The sequence below is a fragment of the Heptranchias perlo genome, unplaced genomic scaffold, assembly GCF_035084215.1.
Source record: "Heptranchias perlo isolate sHepPer1 unplaced genomic scaffold, sHepPer1.hap1 HAP1_SCAFFOLD_188, whole genome shotgun sequence".
Lineage (NCBI taxonomy): Eukaryota > Metazoa > Chordata > Chondrichthyes > Hexanchiformes > Hexanchidae > Heptranchias > Heptranchias perlo.
The window spans coordinates 220,278-243,158 of record NW_027139145.1 but is presented as its reverse complement, the minus strand read 5'-3'; the positions used below and the strand labels follow the sequence as shown (position 1 = coordinate 243,158).

Sequence of the window (22,881 nt, the reverse complement as noted above, 5' to 3'; positions counted from 1 at the left end):
CTGGATAGGAAGTGACAAGGTTGCTGGTTTCTGTTCCATTTTATTGATCATTGGTACTGAATTTCAGGCCAGGCCTGTAAAAGGTGTTCGATGCCCTGCTGCCCAATGTGAATATCGAGCTGGGCCTGTAACGGGTGTTCGATGCCCTGCTGCCCAATATGAATATCGGGCTGGGCCTGTAATGGGTGTTCGATGCCCTGCTGCCCAATGTGAATATCGGGCTGGGCGTACAACGGATGTTCGATGCCCTGCTGCCCAATGTGAATATCGAGCTGGGCCTGTAACGGGTGTTCGATGCCCTGCTGCCCAATATGAATATCGGGCTGGGCCTGTAACGGGTGTTCGATGCCCTGCTGCCCAATGTGAATATCGGGCTGGGCCTGTAACGGGTGTTCGATGCCCTGCTGCCCAATGTGAATATCGGGCTGGGTGTATAACGTGTGTTCGATGCCCTGCTGCCCAATATGAATATCGGGCTGGGCCTGTAATGGGTGTTCGATGCCCTGCTGCCCAATGTGAATATCGGGCTGGGCGTATAATGGGTGTTCGATGCCCTGCTGCCCAATGTGAATATCGGGCTGGGTGTATAACGTGTGTTCGATGCCCTGCTGCCCAATATGAATATCGGGCTGGGCCTGTAATGGGTGTTCGATGCCCTGCTGCCCAATGTGAATATCGGGCTGGGCGTATAATGGGTGTTCGATGCCCTGCTGCCCAATGTGAATATCGGGCTGGGCATATAATGCGTGTTCGATGCCCTGCTGCCCAATATGAATATCGGGCTGGGCCTGTAATAGGTGTTCGATGCCCTGCTGGTTTCTGTTCCATTTTATTGATCATTGGTACTGAATTTCAGGCCAGGCCTGTAAAAGGTGTTCGATGCCCTGCTGCCCAATGTGAATATCGAGCTGGGCCTGTAACGGGTGTTCGATGCCCTGCTGCCCAATATGAATATCGGGCTGGGCCTGTAATGGGTGTTCGATGCCCTGCTGCCCAATGTGAATATCGGGCTGGGCGTACAACGGATGTTCGATGCCCTGCTGCCCAATGTGAATATCGAGCTGGGCCTGTAACGGGTGTTCGATGCCCTGCTGACCAATATGAATATCGGGCTGGGCCTGTAACGGGTGTTCGATGCCCTGCTGCCCAATGTGAATATCGGGCTGGGCCTGTAACGGGTGTTCGATGCCCTGCTGCCCAATGTGAATATCGGGCTGGGTGTATAACGTGTGTTCGATGCCCTGCTGCCCAATATGAATATCGGGCTGGGCCTGTAATGGGTGTTCGATGCCCTGCTGCCCAATGTGAATATCGGGCTGGGCGTATAATGGGTGTTCGATGCCCTGCTGCCCAATGTGAATATCGGGCTGGGTGTATAACGTGTGTTCGATGCCCTGCTGCCCAATATGAATATCGGGCTGGGCCTGTAATGGGTGTTCGATGCCCTGCTGCCCAATGTGAATATCGGGCTGGGCGTATAATGGGTGTTCGATGCCCTGCTGCCCAATGTGAATATCGGGCTGGGCATATAATGCGTGTTCGATGCCCTGCTGCCCAATATGAATATCGGGCTGGGCCTGTAATAGGTGTTCGATGCCCTGCTGGTTTCTGTTCCATTTTATTGATCATTGGTACTGAATTTCAGGCCAGGCCTGTAAAAGGTGTTCGATGCCCTGCTGCCCAATGTGAATATCGGGCTGGGCCTGTAACGGGTGTTCGATGCCCTGCTGCCCAATGTGAATATCGGGCTGGGCTTGTAACGAGTGTTCGATGCCCTGCTGCCCAATGTGAATATCGGGCTGGGCGTATAACGCGTGTTCGATGCCCTGCTGCCCAATATAAACATCGTGCTGGGCCTGTAATGGGTGTTCGATGCCCTGCTGCCCAATGTGAATATCGGGCTGGGCGTATAACGAGTGTTCGATGCCCTGCTGCCCAATATGAATATCGGGCTGGGCCTGTAACGGGTGTTCGATGCCCTTCTGCCCAATGTGAATATCGGGCTGGGCGTATAACGAGTGTTCGAAGCCCTGCTGCCCAATGTGAATATCGGGCTGGGCGTATAACGAGTGTTCGAAGCCCTGCTGCCCAATGTGAATATCGGGCTGGGCGTATAACGAGTGTTCGATGCCCTGCTGCCTAATATGAATATCGGGCTGGGCCTGTAATGGGTGTTCGATGCCCTGCTGCCCAATGTGAATATCGGGCTGGGCGTATAATGAGTGTTCGAAGCCCTGCTGCCCAATATGAATATCGGGCTGGGCGTATAACGAGTGTTCGATGCCCTGCTGCCCAATGTGAATATCGGGCTGGGCGTACAACGGGTGTTCGATGCCCTGCTGCCCAATGTGAATATCGGTCTGGGCGTATAACGGGTGTTCGATGCCCTGCTGCCCAATGTGAATATCGGGCTGGGCCTGTAACGGGTGTTCAATGCCCTGCTGCCCAATGTGAATATCGGGCTGGGCGTATAACGGGTGTTCGATGCCCTGCTGCCCAATATGAATATCGGGCTGGGCCTGTAATGGGTGTTCGATGCCATGCTGCCCAATGTGAATATCGGGCTGGGCCTGTAATGGGTGTTCGATGCCCTGCTGCCCAATGTGAATATCGGTCTGGGCCTGTAACGGGTGTTCGATGCCCTGCTGTCCAATGTGAATATCGGGCTGGGCTTATAACGAGTGTTCAAAGCCCTGCTGCCCAATATGAATATCGGGCTGGGCCTGTAATGGGTGTTCGATGCCCTGCTGCCCAATGTGAATATCGGGCTGGGCCTGTAATGGGTGTTCGATGCCCTGCTGCCCAATGTGAATATCGGGCTGGGCCTGTAACGGGTGTTCGATGCCCTGCTGTCCAATGTGAATATCGGGCTGGGCCTGTAACGGATGTTCGATGCCCTGCTGTCCAATGTGAATATCGGGCTGGGCATGTAATGGGTGTTCGATGCCCTGCTGCCCAATGTGAATATCGGGCTGGGCCTGTAATGGGTGTTCGATGCCCTGCTGCCCAATGTGAATATCGGGCTGGGCCTGTAATGGGTGTTCGATGCCCTGCTGCCCAATGTGAATATCGGGCTGGGCCTGTAACGGGTGTTCGATGCCCTGCTGCCCAATGTGAATATCGGGCTGGGCCTGTAACGGGTGTTCGATGCCCTGCTGCCCAATGTGAATATCGGGCTGGGCCTGTAACGTGTGTTCGATGCCCTGCTGTCCAATGTGAATATCGGGCTGGGCCTGTAATGGGTGTTCGATGCCCTGCTGCCCAATTTGAATTTCGACCCCATCTTCAATAACCTGCTGCGTTAGAAACCTTCGGTATTTCTTTAGGTGAACACGATGGCACAGAATTTCATCTAAAGGGCTACAAGAGATTCAGAAAGGGGAGAGTTGGTCAAACTGTAGAAGTGTTGCTGTATTTTTCAAAGAGACTCGAACCTCTCTAGAGAGATGTGGGCCCGGGATTTGCTCCACAAATAACGGAGAGCTGACCAGTGCTCACCCTGTTGTTTAAGGGCAAATGGAAGAGGAGCTTCTGGTGAGTTGATATGTGCAATCAAGCGTGGAAATCTGGACATTGCTCTACCAGATGCGCTGCTCCTCTGAAAGCTGCACGGGAAGGACAGCTCGCCGGCTGTAATGAATGGACCAGCACAAAGTTGCTCTGCTGCCCAGCTGGAAACATACTAATCTACAGAGAGAAAGGTAAGCTGAGTTTTTTTAGATCTAAGCTAACTTTTAATGGCCATGGTAAATATTAATGACTGTCAAACAACTTGGTAAATGGTGAATGAATTTCAATATAAGTAAGTGTGAGGTGGTAACATTTTGGTAGGAAGAATAAGGAGGCCACAAACTCCAGCATGGACTTGTTGGGCCGAATGGCCTGTTTTTGTGCTGTACATTCGATGTAATTCTATGTAACCTCTCTGGCACTGAAAATTAACTTTTAAAAATGTGGAGTCTCATCCCTTCCGATTTTAATTGTAGTTGGTCGAATTCCTACCCCCATGAGTTCCAACCTCACTCTGGAGATTTCAGCACCTAATCTAACTTGACACTTCATTGGAGTATTGATGAAATGTTAAATCAAGCTTCCATCTCTCTGCTCAGCTAAAGAGGAGCCGAGCATATGTCCAATATTAACCCCTCAAACAACATTACCAAAATTGGTTAATAATCTTTTCTCTGTTGGTGCCTTTATGTGCACAGGATGGTCCTACAGAGCCTGCGATTCACAAGTAATTCATTGATTGTGAATCACTTTGGAATGCCCTGGGAATGTGAAAGGCTCAGTGGGAGAGTTCTTACACTCTTAAGGTTATGGAGCTGTGCTGAGGGATCGGCACGGCCATTTAAAGCATAGAATATTCTACCCAAGGATTGCAAAGTCACAAAAAACCCACCCTGAAAGTGCAGCAAAACTGGCGGAGCTCATTTCCTTATTTTCGAAGGCGGGCACATATTCGATAGGGGGATGGAGCGAGTGTGGACCCATAGACTCCACTGAGATCCAAAGGGCAATCTCCTTCTGGTGTTTCGATGTGAAAACATTGCATGAGGACGGTGAAGAATAAGAAGAGCTCCATCTGAGCCAGGTTTACTCCAATGCACATACGGTGACCTGGGAATGGGAAAGAGAGAAGGTCAGGAGATGTAGTTCCGTGGAGGAGCTGAGTCACAATTATTCCCACCCCAGCTCTCTTCCATGTCCTTTTATCGACATACTCACCTCTCTGTATCTCTTGCTTGCTTTGTCTCTTACATAGAATTATCCGGAATTTACAGCACAGAAACAGGTGATTCAGCATATACTCCACACGAGTCTCCTCCCTCCCGACTTCATCTCACCCTATCTGCATATCCTTCTATTCCTTTCTCCCTCATGTGTTTATCGAGCTTCCCCTGAAATGTATCTATGCTATTCACCACAACTACTCCCTGTGGTAGTGAGTTCCACATTCTCACCACTCCCTAAAGAAGTTTCTCCTAAATTCCCTATTGGATTTATTAGTGACTATCTTATATTTATGGACCCTAATTTTGGTCTCCCCCACAAGTGGAAACATCTTCTCCAACTCTACCCTATCGATCCCCTTCATAAGGTAAGGAACTCTATCAGGTCACCCCTCAGCCTTCTAGAGAAAACAGCCACAGCCCAGTTCAATTTTTCCTGATAAGGATATCCTCTCAGTTCTGGTATCATCCTTGTAAATCTTTTTTACACCTTCTCCAGAGCCACCATATCCTTTTTATAATATGGAGACCAGAACTGTGAACAGTACTCCAAGTGTGGTCTAACCAAGGTTAGATACAAGTTTAAAAATATAAGAACATAAGAAATAGGAGCAGGGGTAGGACCATACGGCCCCTCGAGCCTGTTCCACCATTCAATAAGATCATGGCTGATCTTCAACCTCAACTCCACTTTCCCGCCCAATCCCCATATCCCTTGATCCCCTAGAGTCCGAAAATCTATTGATCTCAGCCTTGAATATACTCAACGACTGAACATCCACAGCCCTCTGGGGTGGAGAATTCCAAAGATTCACAACCCCGAGTGTAAAAAGTTTTCCTCATCTCAGTCTTAAATGGCCGACCCCATAACTTCTCTGCTTTTCAATTCTTTCCCTCTAGAAATGTGCCCCTGGGCTAATTTCTAGTTTCTGATTTTTTATCACTCTCAAACACAAACTATATAAAACACCACGGATATAAACACCTCGAACACATTCTGAGCCCACCTGTTTCTCCCTGTTTCTTTCTCAATTACATTCCTCCCACTTTCTGCTCCTTAGCTTTCCTTTCACTTCCCTGATTTCATCCAACACCATCCTGTCCCAGGTTTATCTTTACACCCTCCAGGTATCACTTTCTTTCTCTCTGTCTCTAATTTTTTGATTGTATTCTCTTGCTCCCTTCCTTTTGTTTCTTACTATTCCGTTTTTCCATCTCTCTGTTCCGCTGTGTCTCCCAGCACCCGTTCTCTCTCGTTTCCTTTCTTTTTAGGTGGCCTTTGCTTCTGTCTTTTACTCTGCTCCTCTCCTTTGCCTCCCTCTGCTATTATCTCTATTCTTTCTCTGTCTCTCTCATTCGTTACTCCACATTAAATCACGTACCTGTAGAAAATGGAAGGTGTGCATCAACTGGACGGAATTGTCCATTTTCAGCCAGGTACCGGTTCGGGTTAAAGAGGGTGGGAGATTCCCATTGTGTCCCATCCATGAGCACGCCAGTGAGGGACGGGATGACCGTAGTGCCCTGTGTGAGATACAGCCTTCAGTCTAAGACATCTTAGGCAATTTGAGAGAAACAGAGCCAACGAAAAACTTCAAACACTCAATAACAACTCCCTCAACAGCTCAGTGTTAGCCGATGCTCAGTGGTAACACTCTGGTCTCTGAGTCAGAAAGGTGGTGGGTTCAAGTCCCATGCCAGAGATTTGATCTCATAATCCAGACTGACACTTCAGTACAGGACTGAGGGAGTGCTGCACTGTCGGAGGGTCAGTACTGAGGGAGTGCTGCACTGTCGGAGGGTCAGTACTGAGGGAGCGCTGTACTGTCGGAGGGTCAGTACTGAGGGAGTGCTGCACTGTCGGAGGGTCAGTACTGAGGGAGCGCTGCACTGTCGGAGGGTCAGTACTGAGGGAGCGCTGCACTGTCGGAGGGTCAGTACTGAGGGAGCGCTGCACTGTCGGAGGGTCAGTACTGAGGGAGCGCTGCACTGTCGGAGGGTCAGTACTGAGGGAGTGCTGCACTGTCGGAGGGTCAGTACTGAGGGAGCACTGCACTGTCGGAGGGTCAGTACTGAGGGAGCGCTGCACTGTCGGAGGGTCAGTACTGAGGGAGCGCTGCACTGTCGGAGGGTCAGTACTGAGGGAGCACTGCACTGTCGGAGGGTCAGTACTGAGGGAGCACTGCACTGTCGGAGGGTCAGTACTGAGGGAGCGCTGCACTGTCGGAGGGTCAGTACTGAGGGAGCATTGCACTGTCGGAGGGTCAGTACTGAGGGAGCGCTGCACTGTCGGAGGGTCAGTACTGAGGGTGTGCTACACTGTCGGAGGGTCAGTACTGAGGGAGCACTGCACTGTCGGAGGGTCAGGACTGAGGGAGCACTGCACTGTCGGGGGGTCAGTACTGAGGGAGCACTGCACTGTCGGAGGGTCAGTACTGAGGGAGCGCTGCACTGTCGGAGGGTCAGTACTGAGGGAGCGCTGCACTGTCGGAGGGTCAGTATTGAGGGAGTGCTGCACTGTTGGAGGGTCAGTACTGAGGGAGCGCTGCACTGTCGGAGGGTCAGTACTGAGGGAGCGCTGCACTGTCGGAGGGTCAGGACTGAGGGAGTGCTGCACTGTCGGAGGGTCAGGACTGAGGGAGTGCTGCACTGTCGGAGGGTCAGGACTGAGGGAGTGCTGCACTGTCGGAGGGTCAGGACTGAGGGAGTGCTGCACTGTCGGAGGGTCAGGACTGAGGGAGTGCTGCACTGTCGGAGGGTCAGGACTGAGGGAGTGCTGCACTGTCGGAGGGTCAGTACTGAGGGAGCGCTGTACTGTCGGAGGGTCAGTACTGAGGGAGCATTGCACTGTCGGAGGGTCAGTACTGAGGGAGCGCTGCACTGTCGGAGGGTCAGTACTGAGGGTGTGCTACACTGTCGGAGGGTCAGTACTGAGGGAGCACTGCACTGTCGGAGGGTCAGGACTGAGGGAGCACTGCACTGTCGGGGGGTCAGTACTGAGGGAGCACTGCACTGTCGGAGGGTCAGTACTGAGGGAGCGCTGCACTGTCGGAGGGTCAGTACTGAGGGAGCGCTGCACTGTCGGAGGGTCAGTATTGAGGGAGTGCTGCACTGTTGGAGGGTCAGTACTGAGGGAGTGCTGCACTGTCGGAGGGTCAGGACTGAGGGAGTGCTGCACTGTCGGAGGGTCAGGACTGAGGGAGTGCTGCACTGTCGGAGGGTCAGGACTGAGGGAGTGCTGCACTGTCGGAGGGTCAGTACTGAGGGAGCGCTGTACTGTCGGAGGGTCAGTACTGAGGGAGTGCTGCACTGTCGGAGGGTCAGTACTGAGGGAGCGCTGCACTGTCGGAGGGTCAGTACTGAGGGAGTGCTGCACTGTCGGAGGGTCAGTACTGAGGGAGCACTGCACTGTCGGAGGGTCAGTACTGAGGGAGCGCTGCACTGTCGGAGGGTCAGTACTGAGGGAGCGCTGCACTGTCGGAGGGTCAGTACTGAGGGAGCGCTGCACTGTCGGAGGGTCAGTACTGAGGGAGTGCTGCACTGTCGGAGGGTCAGTACTGAGGGAGCACTGCACTGTCGGAGGGTCAGTACTGAGGGAGCGCTGCACTGTCGGAGGGTCAGTACTGAGGGAGCGCTGCACTGTCGGAGGGTCAGTACTGAGGGAGCACTGCACTGTCGGAGGGTCAGTACTGAGGGAGCACTGCACTGTCGGAGGGTCAGTACTGAGGGAGCGCTGCACTGTCGGAGGGTCAGTACTGAGGGAGCATTGCACTGTCGGAGGGTCAGTACTGAGGGAGCGCTGCACTGTCGGAGGGTCAGTACTGAGGGTGTGCTACACTGTCGGAGGGTCAGTACTGAGGGAGCACTGCACTGTCGGAGGGTCAGGACTGAGGGAGCACTGCACTGTCGGGGGGTCAGTACTGAGGGAGCACTGCACTGTCGGAGGGTCAGTACTGAGGGAGCGCTGCACTGTCGGAGGGTCAGTACTGAGGGAGCGCTGCACTGTCGGAGGGTCAGTATTGAGGGAGTGCTGCACTGTTGGAGGGTCAGTACTGAGGGAGCGCTGCACTGTCGGAGGGTCAGTACTGAGGGAGCGCTGCACTGTCGGAGGGTCAGGACTGAGGGAGTGCTGCACTGTCGGAGGGTCAGGACTGAGGGAGTGCTGCACTGTCGGAGGGTCAGGACTGAGGGAGTGCTGCACTGTCGGAGGGTCAGGACTGAGGGAGTGCTGCACTGTCGGAGGGTCAGGACTGAGGGAGTGCTGCACTGTCGGAGGGTCAGGACTGAGGGAGTGCTGCACTGTCGGAGGGTCAGTACTGAGGGAGCGCTGTACTGTCGGAGGGTCAGTACTGAGGGAGTGCTGCACTGTCGGAGGGTCAGTACTGAGGGAGCGCTGCACTGTCGGAGGGTCAGTACTGAGGGAGTGCTGCACTGTCGGAGGGTCAGTACTGAGGGAGCACTGCACTGTCGGAGGGTCAGTACTGAGGGAGCGCTGCACTGTCGGAGGGTCAGTACTGAGGGAGCGCTGCACTGTCGGAGGGTCAGTACTGAGGGAGCGCTGCACTGTCGGAGGGTCAGTACTGAGGGAGTGCTGCACTGTCGGAGGGTCAGTACTGAGGGAGCACTGCACTGTCGGAGGGTCAGTACTGAGGGAGCGCTGCACTGTCGGAGGGTCAGTACTGAGGGAGCGCTGCACTGTCGGAGGGTCAGTACTGAGGGAGCACTGCACTGTCGGAGGGTCAGTACTGAGGGAGCACTGCACTGTCGGAGGGTCAGTACTGAGGGAGCGCTGCACTGTCGGAGGGTCAGTACTGAGGGAGCATTGCACTGTCGGAGGGTCAGTACTGAGGGAGCGCTGCACTGTCGGAGGGTCAGTACTGAGGGTGTGCTACACTGTCGGAGGGTCAGTACTGAGGGAGCACTGCACTGTCGGAGGGTCAGGACTGAGGGAGCACTGCACTGTCGGGGGGTCAGTACTGAGGGAGCACTGCACTGTCGGAGGGTCAGTACTGAGGGAGCGCTGCACTGTCGGAGGGTCAGTACTGAGGGAGCGCTGCACTGTCGGAGGGTCAGTATTGAGGGAGTGCTGCACTGTTGGAGGGTCAGTACTGAGGGAGCGCTGCACTGTCGGAGGGTCAGTACTGAGGGAGCGCTGCACTGTCGGAGGGTCAGTACTGAGGGAGTGCTGCACTGTCGGAGGGTCAGTACTGAGGGAGTGCTGCACTGTCGGAGGGTCAGTACTGAGGGAGTGCTGCACTGTCGTGGGGTTAGTATTGAGGGAGTGCTGCACTGAGAGAGTGCTGCACTGTTGAGGTGGAGTGCTGCATTGTTGGAGGTGCCTTCTGCCCTTTCAGATGGATGTAAAAGATCTGATCGCATTGTTTGACGACGAGTAAAGGAATTCTTTCTGGTGTTCTGGCCAATATTTATCCCTCAACCAAAACCCCTAAAAATCAGGTGATCCAGTCATTATCACATTGCTGTTTATGGGACCTTGCTGTGCGAATATTGGCTTCTATCTTTCTTACGTTACACCAGTGACTACACTTCAAAAGTTCTTCATTGGCTGTAAAAGTGCTTTGGGACATCCTGAGATTGTGAAGGTGCTGCTTTGAGGCATAGCATAACTACCAGAAGTGGCATTAACTACACCTCCTGAGGAATAATTAAATATTATTTCCACGACAGACGACGATGGAGATGGGAGTTGATCATCTTCTCGCTCCCGAGGAAGAAACAGCTTCTCAACGCAGAACAAAAAATGATTTGAGTTCTTCAAAATTGAATCCCGAATTGAATGACATCTTTCACTCTCTCAATGGTTCAGTGGGCAGATGCGGAGTATCCAGCTTAGAAAATTCAATGGCAGATACCTGGTCTGCGTTGAGTGCTCACACCGGGGAGCCAACCTTTAGCGCAATGGTAGATTTACAGCTTCTGAATGTGTCGGGTTTGAACCCCACTTCAGACAGTCCCGTGAGTGGAAACTGGAACTCTGGCTCTGAATTCTAAGTTGACATCCAGTGGGATACTTGTGGCTGGTGGGTTTTGGTACCCCACTCATACGAACAGCAGGAGGCCATTCAGCCCCTCTAAGCTCTTCTGCCATTCAATTGCAACATGGCTGATCAGTATCTTAACTCCATCTACCTGCTTTGGTTCCTTAATACCCTCTCCTAACAAAAATAAATGGATTATGGTTTGTTTTATGAAAACAAAGAAAATAATAATTTTCTCTGTTCGAGACATGAAGATCCTCCAGTCTCTCCACGTAACGGAAGTCCCTCATCCCTGGTCCCATTCTGGTAAATCTCCTCTGTACCCTCTCCAAGGCCTACCGTTCAATTAGATTGATTTAACCATTTGTTACCCAAATAACTGATGGCTTTCTTTCAAAATTACTCCCCTGTTCAAATTGGATGGTAAGATCAGGAAGGCAGAGTACCAAAAACTGGAAGAGGAAGCTCCAATTTTAACCCCCTGCCTCAGGCAGGATTTGAACGCTGGTATCAGAGAGAAGCGTGGGTTCCTTGTGATGTCAAGCGTACAAGTCAACATTTGAATCTAAAGGTCCCACTCTCTGCCACGCCAAATCCCCTGGCAGTTTCTACTCCAACTGTTAAAGGTTGGAAGGCAGCACCTGAAACATTGGGACAACTTTCCCGGGATTGGATTTATATCTCTGGCCTGGATTGTATCACTGATTACATCGTTGGGATTATCCCTATCCACCCCATCCCACCCTACCACATCCTCAAGATGCATTGACTCAGGAATCGTAGGGTTTTCACCTTTGGGATCCGATATCCTTTAAGCTCCACATCCTTGGTGGTCTGCCGTGGAACGTTCAAAGGAATGACGTTGCCCAGTCTCAGCACCTCGTGTATCACGGCGTTTGTGTACGGCAGTTTCACCCGATCTGTCCAAGATGGCTGCTTGTCAGGCCCAATCATGATGTCAATCTCATGGTGAACCTTGTCTGTAACACATACAGGACAGGAAGAAAATCATCAAAACTAACACCCAATCATAATATCCAATAGTGTCATATTTCATCTCAAATAGTGGCTCTTCATGTTTGACACCATTACCTTATTATCATAGGATGATGCAGGCACAGGAGGAGGCCATTCAGCCCATCGTGCCTGTGAAAGAACTACCAATTAGTCCCATTCTCTGCTCCTTCCCCACAGCCCTGTAAATTTCTCCTTTTCAAGTATTTATCCAATTTGAAAGTTATGATTGAATCTGCTTCCACTGCCCTTTGAAGCTGCACATTCCAGATCATTACATTTAGTTGCATGAATAAATTGCATGAATAAATTTCTCCTGATCTCCCCATTGGCTCTTTTGCCAATTATCTTAAATCTGTGTCCTCTGATTGTAGACTCTCTTGCCAGTGGAAACACTGTTTATTCTGTCAAAATCCTTCATAATTTTTCATACCTATATTAAATCTCCCCTTAACCGTCTCTACACTGAGGAGAACAATCTCAGCTTCTCCAATCTCTCCACAGAACTGAAGTCCCTCATCCCTGGTATCATCCCACTTACCCTCCTCTGTACCCTCTCCAAGGGCTACCATTCAATACGGGGTCAGTGCCAGAGGACTGGAGGATTGCAAATCTTACCCCCCTGTTCAAAAAAGGGGAGAGGGATAAACCCGGTAATTCCAGGCCGGTCAGCCTAACGTCGGTGGTGGGGAAACTTTTAGAGACAATAATTCAGGACAAAATTAATTGGTATTTAGAAAAGTATGGACCAATAAATGAAAGTCAGCATGGATTTGTTAAAGGAAAATCATGTTTGACTAACTTGATTGAGTTCTTTGATGAAGTAACGGAGAGGGTTGATGAGAGTAGTGTGGTTGATGTGTATATGGACTTTCAAAAGGCATTTGATAAAGTGCCTCATAATAGACTTGTTTAAAGGGACAGTGGCAGCGTGGATACAAAATTGTCTAAGGGACAGAAAGCAGAGAGTAGTGGTGAACGGTTGTTTCTCAGACTGGAGGGAAGTATACAATGGTGTTCCCCAGGGGTCAGTATTAATGTATATTAATGACCTGGACTTGGGTATAGGGGGCATAATTTCAAAGTTTTCAGATAACTCAAAACTCGGAAATGTAGTAAACAATGTGGAGGATAGTAACAGACTTCAGGAGGACACAGACAGACTGGTGAAATGGGCAGACACACGGCAGATAAAAATTAACACAGAGAAGTGTGAAGTGATACATTTTGGTAGGAAGAATGAGGAGAGGCAAAATAAACTAAATGGTACAATTTTAAAGGGGATGCAGGAACAGAGAGACCTGGGGGTGTATGTACACAAATCATTGAAGGTGGCAGGACAAGTTGAGAAGGCTGTTAAAAAGGCATATGGAATCCTGGGCTTTATTAACAGAGGCACAGAGTACAAAAACAAGGAAGTTATGCTCAACCTTTATAAATCACTGGTTAGGCCCCAGCTGGAGTATTGTGTCCAATTCTGTGCACCATACTTTAGGAAGGATGTCAAGGCCTTAGAGAGGGTGCAGAGGAGATTTACTAGAATGGTACCAGGGATGAGGGACTTCAGTTATGTGGAGAGACTGGAGAAGCTGGGATTGTTCTCATTACAACAGAGAGGGTTAAGGGTAAATTTAATAGAGGTGTTCAAAATCATGGACAGTTTTGATAGAGCAAATAAGGAGAAACTGTTTCCAGTGGCAGAAGGGTCGGTAACCAGAGGACACAGATTTAAGGTGATCGACAAAAGAGACAGAGGTGACATGAGGAAAATTTTACGCAGTGAATTATTATGATCTGGAATGCACTGTCCGATATGGGGATGGAAGCAGATTCAATAGTAACTTTCAAAAGGGAATTGGATAAATATTTGGGGAAAGAGCAGGGGAATGGGAACAATTTTATGGCTCTTTCATAGACTCAGCGCAGGCACAATGGGACGAACAGTCTCCTCCTGTGCTGTAACCACTCTGATACAATGAAATACTTAGAAGCTGTAACATGGAAACAGGCCATTTGGCTCAACCAGTCCAAATCTGAATTTGCCTGCACACCAGCAAATAGTTCCAATCACCTTTACACTCCCAGTTCCTATATCCATTCCATCCCTTTTTCATTATCCACCTATCCAATCTCACCTTGACTTGGAACAGTTTCTGCATCAACCACTAACCCCAGAAATGAATCCCACAGTCTCACAACCTCCTGTGTGATGAAGTCACCATCACTCTCTGCTCTAAATCTCTTACATTTAATCTTGTGACTATGGCCCCTTGTTCTAGACCCATCAATGTTCCCTCAGATAGTTTCTTTCCTGTAACACAATACTTTAAGGCCAATTTCTCATTAACAACAACCTGCATTTATATAGTGCCTTTAACGTAGTAAAATGTCCCAGGGCGCTTCACAGGAGCGATTATCAAACAAACTATGACACTGAGCCATATAAGGAGATATCAGGACAGGTTTGGTCAATGTGGTAGCTTTAAGGAGCATCTTAAAGGAGGAGAGAGAGGTAGAGAGACGGAGAGGTTTGGGGAGAGTATCCCCGAGCTCAGGGTCCAGACAGCTGAAGGCAGGCATTGGATGAGGAAATGTATACTACACGTTCACTGAGGTCCCGACACATTGTGCGTCCAGGAAATGTTTGTTTTATAACCTTAAATGATACAAACGACAATAACTTTATTTTTAATCCATTACTCTCTAGTTTGCTGTGACGGGGACTCCTATAGTTCCAACAGAGCTGCTGTCCTGGAGATAGTGTCAGCCATCTCTCAACGGGGAGCACTCGCGTCTGAGTCAGAAGGTCATGAGTGCAAGTCCCACTCCAGGGACATGGTCAAATAATCCAGACTGACACTTCAGTGCAGTACTGAGGGAGTGCTGAACTGTCGGAGGGTCAGTACTGAGGGAGTGCTGCACTGTCGTGGGGTTAGTATTGAGGGAGTGCTGCACTGTCGGAGGGTCAGTACTGAGGGAGTGCTGCACTGTCGGACGGTCAGTACTGAGGGAGTGCTGCACTGTCGGAGGGTCAGTACTGAGGGAGCGCTGCACTGTCGGAGGGTTAGTACTGAGGGAGTGCTGCACTGTCGGAGAGTCAGTACTGAGGGAGTGCTGCACTGTCGGAGGGTCAGTACTGAGGGAGTGCTGCACTGTCGGAGGGTCAGTACTGAGGGAGCGCTGCACTGTCGGAGGATCAGTACTGAGGGAGTGCTGCACTATCGGAGGGTCAGTACTGAGGGAGTGCTGCACTGTCGGAGGGTCAGTACTGAGGAGTGCTGCACTGTCGTGGGGTTAGTATTGAGGGAGTGCTGCACTGTCGGAGGGTCAGTACTGAGGGAGTGCTGCACTGTTGGAGGGTCAGTACTGAGGGAGTGCTACACTGTCGGAGGGTCAGTACTGAGGGAGTGCTACACTGTGGGAGGGTCAGTACTGAGGGAGTGCTGCACTGTCGGAGGGTCAGTACTGAGGGAGTGCGGCACTGTCGGAGGGGCAGTACTGAGGGAGTGCTGCACTGTCGGAGGGTCAGTACTGAGGGAGTGCTGCACTGTCGTGGGGTTAGTATTGAGGGAGTGCTGCACTGAGAGAGTGCTGCACTGTTGAGGTGGAGTGCTGCATTGTTGGAGGTGCCTTCTACCCTTTCAGATGGATGTAAAAGATCTGATCGCATTGTTTGACAACGAGTAAAGGAATTCTCTCTGGTGTTCTGGCCAATATTTATCCCTCAACCAAAACCCCTAAAAATCAGGTGATCCAGTCATTATCCAGTCATTGGAGATAAGGAATAATAAGGGAAAAAAAACATTAGTGGGCGTAGTATATAGGCCTCCTAATAGTTGCAACTCTGCTGGAAGAAGTATTAATCAGGAAATAGTCGGGGCATGTAATAAGGGAACAGCCATAATTATGGGGGATTTTAATTATCATATTAACTGGACAAATCAAATTGGGCAGAGCAGCCTTGAGGACGAGTTCATTGAGTGCATCAGGGATGGATTTCTTGAGCAGTATGTAACTGATCCTACAAGGGGGCAGGCAACCTTGGACCTGGTCCTGTGTAATGAGTCAGGATTAATTAATAATGTCCTAGTTAAGGATCCCCTTGGAACGAGCGACCACAACATGGTTGAATTCCATATCCAATTAGAGGGTGAGAAGGTTGATTCTCAAACAAGCGTACTGAGCTTGAATAAAGGAGACTATGATGGTATGAGAGCGGAATTGATTAAAGTGGACTGGGAAAATAGATTAAAGGGTAAGACGGTACATGAGCAGTGGTGTTCATTTAGGGAGTTATTTTACAACTTTCAAAATAAATATATTCCACTGAGGAAAAAAGGGTGTAAAAGAAATGACAGCCATCCGTGGCTAAGTAAAGAAATCAAGGATAGTATCCGACTAAAAACAAGGACATATAAGGTAGCCAAACTTAGTGGGAGGATAGAAGATTGGGAATTCTTCAAAAGACAGCAAAAAGTAACTAAAGGATTGATTAAGAAAGGGAAGTTAGATTATGAAAAGAAATTAGCAAAAAATATAAAAACAGATAGCAAGAGTTTCTATAGTTATATAAAAAGAAAAAGGGTGGCTAAGGCAAACATAGGTCCCTTAGAGGATGAGACCGGGAAATTAATGGTGGGAAACATGGAGATGGCAAAAATGCTGAACAAATATTTTGTTTCAGTCTTTACAGTAGAGGACACTAAGAATATCCCAACACTGGACAAACAGGGGACTCTCGGGGGGGAGGAGCTAAATACGATTAAAATCACTCAGGAGATGGTACTCAGTAAAATAATGGGACTCAAGGCGGATAAATCCCCTGGACCTGATGGCTTCCATCCTAGGGTCTTGAGGGAAGTGGCAGTAGGGATTGTGGATGCTTTGGTGATAGTTTTCCAAAATTCCCTGGACTCAGGAGAGGTCCCGGCAGATTGGAAAACTGCTAATGTAACACCGTTATTTAAAAAGGGTAGTAGGCAGAAGGCTGGAAATTATAGGCCAGTTAGCTTAACATCTGTGGTGGGTAAAATTTTGGAGTCTATTATTAAGGAGACAGTAACGGACATTTAGATAAGCATAATTTAATAGGACAAAGTCAGCATGGCTTTATGAAGGGGAAGTCATGTCTGACAAATTTGCTTGAGTTCTTCGAGGATATAACGTATAGGGTGGATAAAGGGGAACCAGTGGACATAGTGTATTTCGACTTCCGGAAGGCATTCGACAAGGTGCCACATAAAAGATTATTACTTAAGATAAAAAATCACGGGATTGGGGGTAATATTCTGGCATGGGTGGAGGATTGGTTATCGAACAGGAATCAGAGAGTTGGGATAAATGGTTCATTTTCGGACTGGCAACCAGTAACCAGTGGTGTTCCACAGGGGTCGGTGCTGGGTCCCCAACTCTTTACAATCTATATTAACGATTTGGAGGAGGGGACCGAGTGCAACATATCAAAATTTGCAGATGATACAAAGATGGGAGGGAAAGTAGAGAGTGAGGAGGACATAAAAAACCTGCAAGGGGATATAGACAGGCTGGGTGAGTGGGCGGAGATTTGGCAGATGCAATATAATATTGGAAAATGTGAGGTTATGCACTTTGGCAGGAAAAATCAGAGAGCAAGTTATTTTCTTAATGGCGAGAGACTGGAAAGTACTGCAGTACAAAGGGATCTGGGGGTCCTAGTGCAAGAAAATCAAAAAGTTGGTATGCAGGTGCAGCAGGTGATCAAGAAAGCCAACAGAATGTTGGCTTTTATTGCTAGGGGGATGGAATATAAAAACAGGGAGGTATTGCTGCAGTTATATAAGGTATTGGTGAGACCGCACCTGGAATACTGCATACAGTTTTGGTCTCCATACTTAAGAAAAGACATACTTGCTCTCGAGGCAGTACAAAGAAGGTTCACTCGGTTAATCCCGGGGATGAGGGGGCGGACATATGAGGAGAGGTTGAGTAGATTGGGACTCTACTCATTGGAGTTCAGAAGAATGAGAGGCGATCTTATTGAAACATATAAGATTGTGAAGGGTCTTGATCGGGTGGATGCAGTAAGGATGTTCCCAAAGATGGGTGAAACTAGAACTAGGGGGCATAATCTTAGAATAAGGGGCTGCTCTTTCAAAACTGAGATGAGGAGAAACTTCTTCACTCAGAGGGTGGTAGGTCTGTGGAATTTGCTGCCCCAGGAAGCTGTGGAAGCTACATCATTAGATAAATTTAAAACAGAAATAGACAGTTTCCTAGAAGTAAAGGGAATTAGGGGTTATGGGGAGCGGGCAGGAAATTGGACATGAAGCTGAGTTCGGATCGGTCAATGCCCTGTGGGTGGCGGAGAGGGCCCAGGGGCTGTGTGGCCGGGTCCTGCTCCGACTTCTTGTGTTCTTTAGATTCGTGGTTGGGATCAGATCAGCCATGATCTTATTGAATGGCGGAGCAGGCTCGAGGGGCCGATTGGCCTACTCCTGCTCCAATTTCTTATGTTCTTATGTTCTTATCACATTGCTGTTTATGGGATCTTGCTGTGCGAATATTGGCTTCTATCTTTCTTACGTTACACCAGTGACTACACTTCAAAAGTTCTTCATTGGCTGTAAAAGTGCTTTGGGACATCCTGAGATTGTGAAGGTGCTGCTTTGAGGCATAGCATAACTACCAGAAGTGGCATTAACTACACCTCCTGAGGAATAATTAAATATTATTTCCACGACAGACGACGATGGAGATGGGAGTTGATCATCTTCTCGCTCCCGAGGAAGAAACAGCTTCTCAACGCAGAACAAAAAATGATTTGAGTTCTTCAAAATTGAATCCCGAATTGAATGACATCTTTCACTCTCTCAATGGTTCAGTGGGCAGATGCGGAGTATCCAGCTTAGAAAATTCAATGGCAGATACCTGGTCTGCGTTGAGTGCTCACACCGGGGAGCCAACCTTTAGCGCAATGGTAGATTTACAGCTTCTGAATGTGTCGGGTTTGAACCCCACTTCAGACAGTCCCGTGAGTGGATACTGATGCAGGGCTATGGGGAAAGAGCAGGGGAACGGGTCGAATCGGGCAGCTCTTTCCTCGAGCCAGTGGAGGCACTGAATCTGTGCTGTGTGAGACTTTGATTTTCCAAATAACATCCCCACCACCACTCTTGTGTTGAAGGTTGGTTAACTCATTGCACACTGTGCCTTTCTTAGTGGAAATCTCGGCATCACACGATCTGACACCTTTTTCCATTCCTACATTGAGGAAGAAATGCTGAACATTTTATTTGGATCCACTTGGAAGTCTCGTCTTTTCCAAATAAATGAGGCCCAGTTTCCTCATCCTTCACTGATAACTTTGATTCCTGACTCTCAGAGCTCCCCGCTGTCTGTAGCCATGGGTTATGTCGTACCTTGGATGGATGGATATGTCATCATGTAGAGTAACAGCCACCGTAACACTGATGCGACGGTTTCGGTTCCACCCACCATGAGGTCAGTAGCGCTCGCGATCAGGCTCTTCTGGTTGAAGGAGGAAGTTCCATCGCCACTAGTCTACCAAAGGAAACCAGAGAACGTGACAACCGCAGAGGAGGAAAAGGACACTGTCATTCACTTTGTTATTGTCAGAGGACCACTGGAAATCACTGAAGGAGGAAGCACTATGCTACCCATTAGACCAGCTCCTCCACAGAGCATGGTACCCACCCCGATACATACATACCTCCCATTAGACCAGCTCCTCCACAGAGCATGGTACCCACCCCGATACATACATACCTCCCATTAGACCAGCTCCTCCACAGAGCATGGTACCCACCCCGATACATACATACCTCCCATTAGACCAGCACCTCCACAGAGCATGGTACCCACCCCGATACCTATGTACCACCCATTAGACCAGCACCTCCACAGAGCATGGTACCCACCCCGATACATACATACCTCCCATTAGACCAGCACCTCCACAGAGCATGGTACCCACCCCGATACCTATGTACCACCCATTAGACCAGCACCTCCACAGAGCATGGTACCCACCCCGATACATACATACCTCCCATTAGACCAGCTCCTCCACAGAGCATGGTACCCACCCCGATACCTATGTACCACCCATTAGACCAGCTCCTCCACAGAGCATGGTACCCACCCCGATACATACATACCACCCATTGACCAGCTCCCTCCACAGAGCATGGTACCCACCCCGATACCTATGTACCACCCATTAGACCAGCTCCCTCCACAGAGCATGGTACCCACCCCGATACCTATGTTCCTGAACCCATTCCAGCTCCTGAAGAAAAGTTCTACCAAGTATCAAGCAAACCCCTGGAATTGTTCTCGAACCATGCAACCTGTGTTATGTCTCATTCACCAGATGTCTTCCAGTAAAGGACAATATAATTGCATCTGCTGTGGAGCTATCCTGTTCAACACATTATTCATTTCCCTATCTTCCTACAGTCAATGTGTTGAGGTGGACACTCATCAGCATGGCTACCAGCTCAATGGGCAACCACGTGTGACCTGGCTGACTTTCTGCCTCAGGACTGTGACCTCTCGTACCAGGCTCACTTCTTTTCGTGAAGTGCAGCATCAAAATGCGTTCATCTTCACCGTGTGACATATATTTTCTTCGTGGGAGACAGTAACTAGTCCACCAGTTGGTGTTTCATCATTTGTGAAACAATCTATGAGCCCCATAAAAGGCTTATTTACAAGATCGAAGTGTTAGTGGTAACATGTTGAGCTGGATCGAGAACTGACTGGAAGGTGATAGGCAGAATATGGTTGTAGATGGATTTGGATCTGTTTGGTGACCGGCCACCAGTGGTGTCCTGCAGGGATTGGTGTTAGGATCATTGCTCTTTACTATTTTTATTAATGATCTAGATGGTGTTGTGTTGGGGGCACAATCTGCAAGTTTGCAGTTATTACTAAGATTTGAGCGAGTGTCAGGACTGTAGACCACATGCTGTTATTTTGGGGGAATGGGAAGAAAAGAGAAAGGAGAATAAAGACCATGAGCCTCAAAGAATGGCCGATAGCTTCCCAACAAGTGAGCAATCAGCAATGATTCTCCAGCACAGAGAATCAGTCATTTAACATGCTGACTGCATTTATATTGTAATCTCCAGCAAGTATCTCTGCACAGAGTATTTCAAATCAAATGTGGCTCCTACCTCAATACCAGGGCAGCCGTTTGTACAAACCCGCCAGCGAGAAATACCCTACAGATGCATTTGGCCAAGAGTTACTGCCAGGTGCTTTTAAATAATGACCACTATGTTTTTATAACATCAGTCATCTGAACCCAAAATGAAATACAGAATAAATAAAGAAGACATTGAGAAATTCAGATAACATCTGAATTTGCTAGAGCTTCGCTCTCATAAATTCATCATCTTCTCAATCATGACAAATGTTGCATCTTTGAAATATACACTTATTAATAATATATATACAGTATTAGAAATTTATGGGCTAATAAATGAAAGTCAGCACGGATTTGTTAAAGGAAAATTGTGTTTGACTAATCTGATTGAGTTCTTTGATGGAGTAACAGAGAGGGTTGATGAGGGTAGTGTGGTTGATGTGTATATGGACTTTCAAAAGGCATTTGATAAATTACCACATAATAGACTTGTTGGCAAAATTAAAGCCCATGGGATTAAAGGGACTGTGGCAGCGTGGATACAAAATTGGCCAGAGGACAGAAAGCAGAGAGTAGTGGTGAATGGTTGTTTTACAGACTGGAGGGAAGTATACAATGGTGTTCCCCAGGGGTCAGTATTAGGACCACTGCCCTTTTTGAAAGATATTAATGACCTGGACTTAGGTATAGGGGGCATAATTTCAAAGTGAGCAGATAACTCAAAACTCGGAAATGTGGTAAACAATGTGGAGGATAGTAACAGACTTCAGGAGGACACAGACAGACTGGTGAAATGGGCAGACACATGGCAGATAAAAATTAACACAGAGAAGTGTGAAGTGATACATTTTGGTAGGAAGAATGAGGAGAGGCAAAATAAACTAAATGGTACAATTTTAAAGGGGGTGCAGGAACAGAGAGACCTGGGGGTGTATGTACATAAATCATTGAAGGTGGCAGGACAAGTTGAGAAGGCTGTTAAAAAAGCATCTGGGATCCTGGGCTTTATTAATAGAGGCATAGAGTACAAAAGCAAGGACGTTATGCTCAACCTTTATAAAACACTGGTTAGGCCTCAGCTGGAGTATTGTGTTCAATTCTGGGCACCATACTTTAGGAAGGATGTGAAGGCCTTAGAGAGGGTGCAGAGGAGATTTACTAGAATGGTACCAGGGATGAGGGACTTCAGTTATGTGGAGAGACTGGAGAAGCTGGGATTGTTCTCATTACAGCAGAGAAGGTTAAGAGAAGATTTGATCGAGGTGTTCAAAATCATGTAAGGTTTTATAGAGTCATAGAGTCATAGAGTTATACAGCACGGATAGAGGCCCTTCGGCCCATCGTGTCCGCGCCGGCCATCAGCCCTGTCTACTCTAATCCCATATTCCAGCATTTGGTCCGTAGATAGAGCAAATAAGGAGAAACTATTTTCAGTGGCAGAAGGGTCAGTAACCAGAGGACACAGATCTTATTCACAGAGGAAATGTATTTTTACACAGTGAGTTGTGATGATCTGGAATTCTCTGCCTGAAAGGGCGGTGGAAGCAGATTCAATAATAACTTTCAAAGGAGAATTGGATAAATACTTGAAAAGGAAAAATTAACAGATCTATGGAGAAAGTGCAGTGAAATGGGACTAATTGGATAACTCTTTCAAAGAGCCGGCACAGGCACAATGGGCCGAATGGCCTCCTCCTGTGCTGTAAGATATTATGATAATATGCTACTTTATCAAATCCCTTCATAATTTTGCACTCCTCGAGTAAATCTCCCTTTAACTTTCTCTGTTGTAAGGAGAACAATCCCAGCTTCTCCAGTCTCTCCATAGAACTGAAGTCCCTCATCCCTGGTACCATTCTAGTAAATCTCCTCTGCACCCTCTCTAAGGCCTCGACATCCTTCCTAAAGTGTGGTGCACAGAATTGGACACAATACTCCAGCTGGGGCCTAACCAGTGTTTTATAAAGGTTTAGCATAACTTCCTTGC

The 22,881-nt window shown here is 48.6% G+C and overlaps 1 protein-coding gene across 3 annotated transcripts in view; it reads right to left on the bottom strand.

The window, feature by feature from the left end:
• Window positions 1–3,364: 3,364 nt before the first annotated feature.
• The window catches only part of LOC137309878 (cytochrome P450 2J2-like), a 65,679-nt gene continuing 46,162 nt past the window's right edge, over window positions 3,365–22,881 (bottom strand). For all 3 annotated transcript variants that reach the window (XM_067977896.1, XM_067977895.1, XM_067977893.1), the window contains exons 6-9: window positions 19,144–19,285; window positions 11,525–11,712; window positions 6,116–6,257; window positions 3,365–4,620 (exon numbers count right to left, since the gene is read on the bottom strand). In XM_067977896.1, the coding sequence (XP_067833997.1) occupies window positions 4,439–4,620; window positions 6,116–6,257; window positions 11,525–11,712; window positions 19,144–19,285 (654 nt within the window). In that variant the 3' untranslated portion in view covers window positions 3,365–4,438. The remainder of the gene's footprint in view (window positions 4,621–6,115; window positions 6,258–11,524; window positions 11,713–19,143; window positions 19,286–22,881) is intronic.